Raw genomic sequence first — 11,903 nt, 5'->3', positions numbered from 1 at the left:
TTAGTTTGCAAACTTAAGCAAGATTGCTGATTTTCTTCTTGAAGGAAGCATTAAGTAATTGCCTTTTCTCTGCAAGGGTAACCTGGCGGACTTTTGTCTCTAGGGTTACCATACATTGAAATTGACTCAGTATAGTCATTGAGTGCACATAGTCATTGAAAAATATGCAATATCCCTAAAGCTTTCTTGCAGAGAAAAGGCAATTAGTGCTTCCTTCAAGAGGCAAATTAGCACATCGAGATCACATGCAAGTCTTTAAAAAGCGCATCTGTATATGTATTGTTGTTCATTTGTTCAGTCGTCTCCGACTCTTCGTGACCTCATGGACCAGCCCACGGCAGAGCTCCCTGTCGGCCGTCACCACCCCCAGCTCCTTCAAGGTCAGTCCAGTCACTTCAAGGATGCCATCCATCCATCTTGCCCTTGGTCGGCCCCTCTTCCTTTTGCCTTCCACTTTCCCCAGCATAATTGTCTTCTGTATATGTATAAGACTATCAAAAGAGCATCCATTCAAGGAGCAACAAACCTTTCCTCTTCCTATCATCCTTCCCTACACAGCACCCTTGCCAAATACTCTGAGTATTGGGCTCGCTTCCAGTGGAACAGTGGAAGTGAAATATTGCTATATGGATAAATGCTGTTTAGAACACCCACCCATTTTTATATACTTACGTTTGATTGATGATCACCAAATGTACTGCTCCATTGTTGGAAAGAGAGACCAGGCTGAACCTGAAGACTGAAACTCCAAAGTCAAATGCTGGGTGGGTACCTGCTCCAGCTCCTAATAGGTGCTTCTGGTTACATATTACAGTTATACCTTAACAGGAGAGAAGTAAACACTGCCTTTTGAGAATTGTGTGCCTGACCTTGAAGAAGAACAAAGATTGCTGGAAGAGGTTTGCTGATGAAACAATAACAGGATTCTTTAATAACAACAGCTATGCTGTTAATAGCAAATATATTTGCCCCCAAAAGGATGATCAGCAATCCACCAGAAAAATTATTGACCTTTGCAAAAGTTAGAATCATTGAATCATAGAGTTGGAAGAGGCCTCGTGGGTCATCCAGTTCAACCCCATTCTGCCAAGAAACAGGAAAATTGCATTCAAAGCACCCCCGACAGATGGCCATCTAGCCTCTGTTTATAAGCCTCCAAAGAAAAAGCCTCCACCACACTCTGGAGCAGAGAGTTCCACTGCTGAACAGTTCTCACAGTCAGGAAGTTCTTCCTCATGTTCAGGTGGAATCTCCTTTCTTGTAGTTTGAAGCCATTGTTCCGTGTCCTAGTCTCCAGGGAAGCAGAAAACAAGCTGGCTCCCTCCTCCCTGTGACTTCCTCTCACGTATTTATACATGGCCTTCATCATGTCTCCTCTCAGTTTTCTCTTCTGCAGGCTTAACATGCCCAGCTCTTTAAGATGCTCCTCATAGGGCTTGTTCTCCAGACCCTGATCATTTTAGTGTTGCCCTGAGTACCCCTAGGAGTTGAGAAGGGTGGGGTAAAAATGTTCAAAATAAATAAATAAAATAAAATAGTTGCCCTTCTCTGTACAACATTCCAGCTTGTCAACATCTCCCTTCAATTGCGGTGCCCAGAATTGGCCAGAGTATTCCAGGTGTGGTCTGACCAAGGCAGAATATAGCGGTAGCATGACTTCCCTGGATCTAGACACTATGATCCTATTTATGCAGGCTAAAATCCCATTGCCTTTTTTAGCTGCTGCATGACATTGTTGGCTCATGTTTAACTTGTTGTCCACAAGGACTCCAAGATCTTTTTCACACGTATTGATCTCAAGCCAGGCATCGTCCTCCATTCTGTATCTTTGCATTTCATTTTTTTCCTGCCTAAGTGGGGTATCTTGCATTTGTCCCTGTTGAACTTCATTTTCTTAGTTTTGGCCCATCTCTCTAATCTGTTAAGATCATTTTGAATTCTGCTCCTGTCTTCTGAAGTATGGGGTATCCCTCCCAATTTGGTGTGATCTGCAAACTTTATGATCATGCCTTCTAACCCTTCATCTTAATAAAGATGCTGAACAGGATTGGAACCCTGCTGATGGCACTCCACTTGTCATTTCTTTCCAGGATGAAGAGGAAGCATTGGGGACCCACTTAACGAATTACAGATCCATCTAACCATAGTCTTGCCTAGCCCACACTTGACTGGTGTGTTTGCTAGGAGGTCATGGGGGACCTTGTTGAAGGCCTTACTGTAATCCAGATATGCTGTATCTATCCATGGCATTCCTTGCATCTACCCTGCTTATAACTCTACCGAAAAAAGAAATCAGATTAGTCTGGCATGACTTGTTTTTGATTAATTGATGGCAGAATCTTCAGCTTTTGCATAAGAGGAAACCCAGTCATGAACTACCTTGCTATAAAAAAAACCCCACAGGAAACTCTCCTAGGTTCAAAAAGGCATTTAAAACCACAGGCAGTGGAAGTCCAAAGTATCTCCATGCACTGATGTGTTGCAGAAAAATGGAGTTCCATATCAGTCTTTAAAACCATGTCTGACAGGCCCGTAGCCAGGATTTTGATTCCGGGGGGGGGGGGGGGGGGGGGGAGGGCTGAATTTGTTTCGGGGGGGGGGGGGCTGAGTCTGAGTGAAAGAAGGTCTACCCTAGCAAACCTTTTGTATTGTTACCCGAATACCCCCATGCATATGGGATATATTGAGTATGGTGATCAGATCATGATATGAATTAACATAACAGTTTAAATAATGCACCAGTAAGGCCTTTTCGCGAACCACCATGAGAATTGGGGGGGGGGGGGGTCTGAAGCCCCTCAACCCCCCCCCCCCCCCCCCAGCTACATGCCTGATGTCGGATTATATTCCCATTGGTACTTATGTCCAAGGAGGTAATAATGGGAATATATCTGAATTGTGGTCCTTGGACATTTGTGGACCCATGGGCTGAATGATGAGATTCCTCTGCCTCTTCTCTCAATACAGGAGGAGCCAGGTACAGGAAATTGTGGATATGATACAGATGGAAGGCACACCCAGAAACGTGCCCAGTCCTCCATATACAAATGGGTAGCTCTTTGTATCCCCTCATGCCATCTTACTATGGGGGAACAATAGTGAATGAAGTTGGGGAAATACATTGTGTCAACTCAAACCAAAGTGTCACCTGTTTCAAGAGGTAGAAGCAATGTCCTGTTCAAATACCCTGAAGACACATCTCCTGGTTCAGCCCCTGATGTCTTTTTTTGAGACCAAAACTGGAAAGTCAGGAGGTTCCTGGAGGGCAGAACTTAGGGCCCTTCCATACAGCCCTATATCCCAGAATATCAAGGACCCAGATAACACAGTTCAAAGCAGAATTTGTGGGGTTTTCTGCCTTGATATTGTGGGATATAGGGCTGTGCGGAAGACCCTTAATATGAGATAATGGAGTCCCCGGTGGTGCAATGGGATAAAACTTTGTGCTGGCAGGACTGCTGACTGAAAGGTCAGTGGTTCGAATCCAGGGAGCGGAGTGAGCTCCCATCTGTCAGCTCTAGCTTCTCATGAGAAATGTCTCCCACAGGATAGAAATACATCGGGCGTCTCCTGGGCAATGTCCTTGCAGACAGCCAATTCTCTCACAATAGAAGTGACTTGCAGTTTCTCAAGTCACCCCTGAAACAAAAATAAAAAAAGAGATAATGGAATCTGGTTTCATTGTTGAAGGGTATGCATAGACATGATTTCTGCCACCTTGAACTGGTTAAACAAAGAGAAGGGTATCAATGGGAGAAATAGTTGAAGACCATTCAATTACTGAAGACCAATAAGAAATGTGGAAAGCTAGGAGCAAAGGATAAATGTATACTAAATGAAACTGGAAAAGATCCATACACACAAAATTTAATCAAGAGTGTGCTTTCTTTTGATTTTAGAGTTTCTTTATTACTTAAATGCATTCTAGGCTTGTATAGGTGCTTGTCTTAAGCACGTAACTATGCTACAGCTCTGTGCGGAAGCTCAGGCCACTGCCTTTCAACAACTGGACACAGAGGTCATCCATCCGCTCACTTTGAGCCACCGTGAAGTGCTCTTTCCAGTTTCCCACAGTGCCTGCAAATAGAGAAGACAGTACAGAAAAAGAAGAAGAATCACTTCCTTTCCCCCATGTTCTTTTGTTAATGATCGATGTATTCCATTATATTTTTGGATCGTTTTCCAAATTAGTTTGCTTACCATTTCCCTGAATATCTGCTCTACTCTTTAATTTAATTGAACAATATTTTGGGAAATGGTGCCATTGGACAGGGCAACTAAAAAGTTTATCTCATGAGGCAGGCAAATTGCAACTACAGCAAGGCAATAGTGTATCTCCCTGCCATTCTCAGGATGTGAGATGGCCTGAGAAGTATGTATTTTATTAATGCAAATAACCTGTTAATAACCCTTTGCAAATGAAACACCCTTCAAGAGTCTTCTACCAGAAGAGAACAGAAAAGGAGCAACACCATGCAACCAGTCCCACTGTTATCCTGCTGTAATTGAAATCCAGGTGTAATAATCCTCCTTAAAACACAAGATCTAATTGGAAGCACAGTTGTGCTATAAAGCTGTGGAAACAACCGTAGTCCAGTGGTTCCCAACCTGTGGTCCATGGATTACCAGTGGTCCGCAAGAACTAAAATATGTTCTGCGACTTCACTGTTACTACACTGTTGCAACGAGAGCGAATGGTCTCACAAAACCCTCTTATAGTGCCGAGGCTTATTAAATATGGTATTCTGTGGGCAAACAGATGGCAACTACTGGATGGCATATATTTTGCATCAGAAGCTAGAGCAGATGTGGTCTATCCAATGCAATTTTCTGAATTAGCACCCCAAATAACCAAACTGAATCTAAAGTTGACCAAAAACTGATTCGTAATCCTTTTGGGACTAATGTTGGAGAGTGGTCCCTGGTCGAATAATAATAATAATAATAATAATAATAATAATAATAATGGTTGGGAATTACTGCTTTAGTCTATACCAGTGTTTCTCAAACTCTGCTCCTCTAGGTATTTTGGACTTCAGCTCCCAGAAATCCCAGCAAGGTTACCAGCTGTTAGGAATTGTGGGAGCCGAAGTCTAAAACACCTGGAGGAGCAGAGTTTGAGAAACATTGCTCTATACTGTCATGCTAGTATAATATTGATCTAATGTTTATTTTACTAAATCACAGCTCATGGAAGGTGGCATCTGAGAGCTCCTTCAGGTGGGAGTGTGACCAAATTTATTATTTACTAGCTGTCCCCTGCCATGCATTGCTGTGGCCCATTCTGTGTATATGTGTTTTGTGTGTATATATGCATATCTGTGTGTGTATATACAGAGGCGGCCGTAGGTAATTTTCAATGGTAAGCAAACAATATTTTGCCCCCCCCCCCCCAACCAATCACTGATATATATTTTCTGTTCGTCGTGGGAATTCTGTGTGCCATATTTGGTTCAATTCCATCATTGGTGGAGTTCAGAATGTCCTTTGATTGTAGGTGAACTATACATCCCAGTAACTACAACTCACATATGTCAAGGTCTATTTTTCCCCAAGAGCGCCTCAAGACCGCCCCTGGGAAAAATCAACTATACTGCAAATGCTTACTTTGTGTAATGGGTTGAGCCGCCCCTGTGTATATATGTGTGTGTATATGTGTATACATGTGTGTTTGTGTATATGTGGTTTTGCGCATGCATTATAATGTATTTTTTTTGGTTTTTTGGCTTCTTAAGGGTCTTCTGCTGTGCTTCTCTTTTTTATGAGTGATGGTCACTTGTTGGCCTGATACATGTATTATACCCAAATTTGGTGTCAATTCGTCCAGTGATTTTTGAGTTATGTTAATCCCACAAATGAACATTACATTTTTATTTATATAGATTTATTTATTTGCGACATTTATATGCCACCCTTCCCACCCGGAAGTAATATGTAAACACAATATATTATATTATTACCATAGCACAATATTAGTATTATATATTACTATATTGTATTATACAATTATACTGTAATATCATTAGTAATATTACATGTAATATAAAATATATAATTATCATATCGTATTATTAGTATTATATTGTATCACATTATAATATTATCAATATTATATGTATACACAATATATTAATCTGTGAATAATCAAATCTGCAATGGTCAAACTCACCAATATTGGGGCCAACTGTATTCTCCAGAACACGAAAGCTTTGATACTTCTGGGACTTTCTTTCATTCTGGATTAGCCCAAGCAGCCAAATAGAGATCATTGCTTTTGTCATATATTGGAGTAATTTATGGCTCTACTGTAATTTGCACGTTGTTCTAACCATGATACTATTCACCATAGGACCCCATTGTTATCTAATCTTAGTGCAATTCAACCTTTGGTCTCACCTTTTCTCATGAAGGGGGATATGCTATGATCTAGCAAGCTGGAAGGCATTGTGGTGTAATTAGTCATTGGATTTACTTTCATGCGCTCAAATTTTGTGTGCAGAACAATTTGATTCAGAACTGATTCTGGGAGCTGTATATCTAGGAACTCGGCAACTTTCCGGATTTCCCGACCTGGGTCCTAGAGAGAGAGAGAGAAACATGAAATTAGATGAATGAAGTGAGGGAGTTGTTTATGGCTCTCAAACCAATGTTCGGACTCTGTTTCTTGCATCATGGGCCAAAGAAATGAATCTTGGTTATGTATGACTTCCAGTATTTGTTTCTTGAGTCTTGGTGCTGTAAAGAGTCCCTAGCAATATATAAAGTGTGGCATTGCTTGGGATAACGTTCTCAGAAAAGCTACTTGATAAATGAAAGTGCTACTGCATTTATATGCATTCCACATGTTTAATTTTTTATTAGATTATGTAAGTAGAATATAACATTTCACATTAAAGTATAACATTTCACATTCACATTACTGAAAAAGAGAAAAGTTTAAAAAAAACCCCCACATATTTATTCATATCATTCTGATTAATCTGTATTCTTAGGCTTTCCGTTTCTATACTTGTCTACTATTTATATCTATCTGCTGCCCTGGAGACTAGGATTCGGAGCAATGGCTTCAAACTACAAGAAAGGAGATTCTATCTGAACATTAGGAAGAACTCGCTGACTGTGAGAGCAGTGGAACTCTCTGCCCCAGAGTGTGGTGGAGGCTCCTTCTTTGGAGGCTTTTAAACAGAGGCTGGATGGCCATCTGTCAGGGGTGCTTTGATTGCGATTTTCCTGCTTCTTGGCAGGGGGTTGGACTCTTCCAACTCTATGATTCTATCTCTCCCCCCACCCCATTAACAGTTTTACCTCTCTTTTAAGCATTATTTTATTTCTTCGATCGTGGAAATAGTCTAATTCAGTTCCTTGTATTCTCCTTTCAGTAATATAATCCTGTAGCATATTATCAGAGTCCCACCACATATGTATAAAGGTTCCTATTTCACCACATTTATGGCAACATAGTTTTGATGTGTTTTTTATAATATTGGCTAGTTGATGTGGGGATCGATACAAATTTACCAGACTTTTCCATTGTGTTTCCTTGGCCCTTAGGTGTCTATTTTTTAGTTATATTTAACCAGATTCCCAGGGTTTAGTTTTGTGGTGAGGCTTAGAATTGTCTGGGAAAGTACCTTTTAATGGAAAAAAATCCTTGAAAATCTCAGGCTTGGTTCCTAAACAAATCGATTTTAATTTGAGGATCTTGTGGTGTGGCTACACTGAAGGAATAATGCAGTTTGATACCACTTGAACTGCCAGGGCTCAATGCTATGGGTAGATGGGAGTTATAGTCTGGTAAGCTACCAGCACTCTTTGGCAGAAAAGGACAAAGTCTTTGTAAAACTACAACGTATCTGGGTGAGGGAAACTCAGCCTCGACAAACAAACTTTAGATTTCCCCCCTTCATCTGGAGGCACTCTTTGAGAACTTGAGTCTACTTCCCTGAGCTGCAATGCCAGAAATCAATTCCTTCCTATGGAAACTCCAAATCCAAGGATACTAGAGTTAAGGTGCTATAGTTGTGTAGTATGAATATAGCTCTGCCTTTTAGGCCAAATTTTAGGAACTTTCCAAGGTGCTGAACCCACTGAGAGTTAGGTTTCAAAAACTATTGTTTACCTCTTTCATGTCTTCATAAAAGAGATAGAGAATCGGATGTCGGTCCTTGGCCTCCCACCAGCCACGAACGTGGTCAAACCACGAACCGAGGGCAACTATAAGACAAAAGAATAGCAAAAGAATTGGGATTCTAAGATAGACCTCCAGTCTACCTCTCCTTGTCCTGCAGAGCTATAACCTTTTAAGGAGGGAAAGAAAACAATGGAAAACTTGCAAGTTTCTCAGCCAGTTAAATTAAGATCTTATGCTTATTACTCACCTTCTCTCCCAAACCTGGAAAAAGGCAGTAGTTAATATGAAACACTCTTTTGATCTCTATCCCAAGGATTCTGGCTTACAAATACTTATATTTAGTTAGATGCCACATTATATTTCTCTAATACTTTCCATATTTAGTCTCTGTTTACCTTTCCCAGCTATGAAAGTCTCCAGAAACTCTTCCCACGTTCCAGGCTCTGGCATCGTCTTGTTCATCCGGTGGAAATGGAAGTAAGAGACCACATTGTCCTTGGCATTCCTAGCCACATAAATAATCTGTGGAAATAATACAAAAAGGCTACAAAACATTTATGGCCATACTTTGCCCCACAGATGTAGCTCATTATGCTGGTTATGAGATGAGACAACTTATCTGTTTACCACCATCTCTGGTATCTGTGGATAAAATGTAAAAAAATATTTCCCTGGTGGGCACAACATTATTGCTGTTTTCTTGAAGCCAATCTTTTCCTTCCCATTAAAAAAAAAAGGTCAATGGCCATAATTTCTGTAGTTACTTCCAAACTCTGCAGTTTCTCCTTTGCAGTAGGTCATTGCTATCTGAGGGTGTGTCTACACCAGGAGTCCTCAAACTTTTTAAACAGAGGGCCAGGTCACAGTCCCTCAAACCGTTGGAGGGCTGGATTATAATTTGGAAAAAATATGAATGAATTCCTATGCACACTGCACATATTTTATTTGTAGTGCAAAAACACTTTAAAACAATAAATAGTTAAAATAAAGAACAATTTTAACAAATATAAACTTATTAGTATTTCAGTGAGAAGTGTGGGCCTGCTTTTGGCTGATGATATAGGATTGTTGTTGTTGTTGTTGTTGTTGTTGTTGTTGTGTGCTTTCAAGTCATTTCAGACTTAGGTTGACCCTGAGTGAGGGCCAGGTAAATAACATTGGAGGGCCATATCCACCCCCCAGGCCTTAGTTTGAGGACCCCTGGTCTCCACTTTCCACTAAACCTGGAACCTGTCCACATCTCCATGTTGGTGTCTCACTGGTCCAGTCAGCTTTGTCCAAACTCCAGGGTGATGTAGGCACCTCTGTTGGTTTTGAATTAAACTTTGGCTGAAACATGTTAAACTCCTCTTCTTTGAGGCTGTAAGAAGCTATCCCTCCTCTTTCTGCCTTCAATAGCAAAGTTTTGTTAAATAAGTAATGCCCTGGAATAAGTAATGCCCTGGAATAAATCAGCCTTGTTAACTTGGGCACTCCTGTTCTTCTGCCAGTTCACACAATTCAAGACTCGGCAATTGTACTGAAATAGATCCTGTAATGAAGTTAGTTGAGATTAAGAAAGCCCTGCCTTCCCTTTATCTTCAATTCAGTTGGCCTCACCTTAGACTTTTGTTCCCAGAACGAAGGAGGCAAGAGCTGGACTGGGAGGTGAGACTTGAGGGTGCGTGGAGAGGCCATTGCATTGGCTTCTTCAACACCTGGAACAAAGGGTGACAGTTCAGCCTCAAATGAGTAAATCTTTTGCATTGTCCTTCTCCTTTGACTATATAAAGATGAAAAAAAATCATTCTACTAACCAGAGAAGTTGAGTTTAGGAAGGAACATCTCTATGAAAGGCATTCGTTCATGGATTGGAGCCCGAGCACATTTCTGCAGATCCCCTCCATGCTGGACCATGTCCACAATTTCCTGTATCCAGGTGGTTCCTATTGAGGTGGACAGAAAAGCGAAGGAGATGAACCACGAGTCCCCTCAATTTGGCCAAAGCCCCTCACTCGCACAAACCTCTAAAGCTTCCTCTACTATTTCTCCAAGGCAATGTTGATACCTTTCTTGCTTTGTACCTGCTTTGGGGTAAGTGCAGATAAGAAGGTCATCAGGCCGAGCCTTGAAGTTCCAGATAGCACCCCAGCCATTGATCATATCACTTGGAAAAGGGACTCCATTAATATCTAGAAGTGTTGAGCGCTTGTAAGATTCAGAGTCCCCACCTTTTTCAGAATCCATGACCTGCTGAAGCAGCAAGAGAAACATCTAGTTTAATATGGTTCTCCCACCAGTTGAGGACCCAGTGCCCAGTCTTTATTCCCATCGGCACCAATTTCTCGATGCTGGAATCCAAGATCATGTATACTTACCAGCTTAACTCTGACAGCTAGATTTCCTTCCTTCCCTGCCTTTCTCTCTTGTTCCTGAAGTTAGTTTATGATCCTGAATCAACACCGTGCGTGTTTGTGTTGGGGTGTGTGTGTGTCCTAGTACAAATGAAGGGTGTGTGTGTCCCTGGCAAACAACTTTCACCTGCTATAGCTGGTCATTCAAGTGAACCTTCCCCTTAGAGGGTTGTGCGAAGTCGGAACCTCCCCTCCAAATGAAAACAATATCAAGAAGAGAGTTCGTATTTCCTTGTGGAAGTTAGTTTCACTATCTCAAACTCCACTATTAAACAGCTACAATTTCTGAACAGGCCAGCCCAATTTGTGCCCTGAATGTGCAGACCCTCAGCTTTTTTGTTCGGTACATCTTAAGGTCATCTGCAAGGTATGCTGATAGAGTGGGATGTGTTGCCTTACCTGATACATCACAAGGACTTGGGTTTACTACTCTAACAATGTCTATTCGCCTGGCAGGTATATCCTTCTTCAGTAAGACAAATGGTTTGGAGCAATCATCCAACTTGTTCTTGATTAGGTGGGTGGTGGAATGATGGAAACTGATGGTGCTTTCCTTTAAGGATGGTAGAAGCCCTATATAGTATAGTCTCCTCAGGAGAGTGGCTAAACGGTGAAGTTATGTAGATCCTAAGGACAAGGCAAGTCTATTTTCAGCAGCTTTCATGGAGGCATTTTTGTGGGACATTCAGGATTGGTAAAGTCATAGCACATGCAGATCTTGGCAGGATGAGCTCTACAGTGGGGGAATGTTATAATAAGTAAGAAAATTTTGAAATTCAGGATTAGGACTGGGGTAGTTACTACAGCAGTGGAAGGTGGGGTCCTGATAGGTGCAATCAAAGGCTGAGGAGATGGAGGTTGAGTGCCTACGTGAACTACATCTGACCAGAGTTGGACATGGAGGCACCTGGATTCTTGTAGGGAGGATACTTATGATGATGTGGTTAAGGACCTTGAAGAATGGCCTTGGTGTAAGGTCGAACTTAAACATGGCAGGGGCAAGATAGAAACACTTGAGAGATAGTGAAGGGTGCTGTGATCTCCAGCATGTCTCAAAGTGTAAACAAGAGCCCTATAAAGATGCTTTGAACAAATTGGAGTTTCAATGTGAACCTGGCAGCCAAGGTGTGGTGTATCCAGTGGCTACATCAGAAAGGGTCCATCCAGCTGTTCGCTGGGGCTCCCAGCAGATGATTTGGGGTATTGCTCTGATGGCTATGTAACTTACTTACTATATAGTAAATCTTAAACCTTTTCATTTACAAACTGTGCCTGCTATTAATTGCAAATCCAAACACAGAACTTCTCTTGCACTTGGCAAGACAGCTGAATGGCTGTCTGCTGAGAAGGGTTGAAGACTGTAACTTTAATTAAAAACA

The 11,903-nt window shown here is 41.5% G+C and overlaps 1 protein-coding gene across 3 annotated transcripts; it reads right to left on the bottom strand.

The window, feature by feature from the left end:
• Positions 1-3,924: 3,924 nt before the first annotated feature.
• LOC132777979 (sulfotransferase 1C1-like) lies at positions 3,925-11,006 on the bottom strand. Of its 3 annotated transcripts, none has more exons than XM_060780561.2 (7): positions 10,195-10,359; positions 9,928-10,056; positions 9,731-9,828; positions 8,527-8,653; positions 8,120-8,214; positions 6,397-6,577; positions 3,925-4,077 (listed from the first exon to the last, which is right to left on the bottom strand). In XM_060780561.2, the coding sequence occupies exons 1-7, from the start codon at positions 10,355-10,357 to the stop codon at positions 3,965-3,967; spliced, it is 906 nt and encodes a 301-aa protein (XP_060636544.2). In that variant the 5' UTR covers positions 10,358-10,359; the 3' UTR covers positions 3,925-3,964. The 3 variants fall into 3 exon arrangements, with proteins under 3 accessions (XP_060636544.2, XP_067326020.1, XP_067326021.1); XM_067469919.1 differs by lacking the exon at positions 3,925-4,077 and adding an exon at positions 10,489-11,006 and having other exon boundaries at positions 6,302-6,577; positions 10,195-10,363; XM_067469920.1 differs by lacking the exon at positions 3,925-4,077 and adding an exon at positions 10,489-11,006 and having other exon boundaries at positions 6,302-6,577; positions 10,195-10,360.
• Between the last annotated feature and the right edge of the window lie 897 nt (positions 11,007-11,903).

This window comes from Anolis sagrei, chromosome 6 (genome assembly GCF_037176765.1).
Source record: "Anolis sagrei isolate rAnoSag1 chromosome 6, rAnoSag1.mat, whole genome shotgun sequence".
Taxonomy (NCBI): domain Eukaryota; kingdom Metazoa; phylum Chordata; class Lepidosauria; order Squamata; family Dactyloidae; genus Anolis; species Anolis sagrei.
Note: the sequence above shows the minus strand (reverse complement) of the source record. Positions and strands in the feature narration are given on the sequence as shown.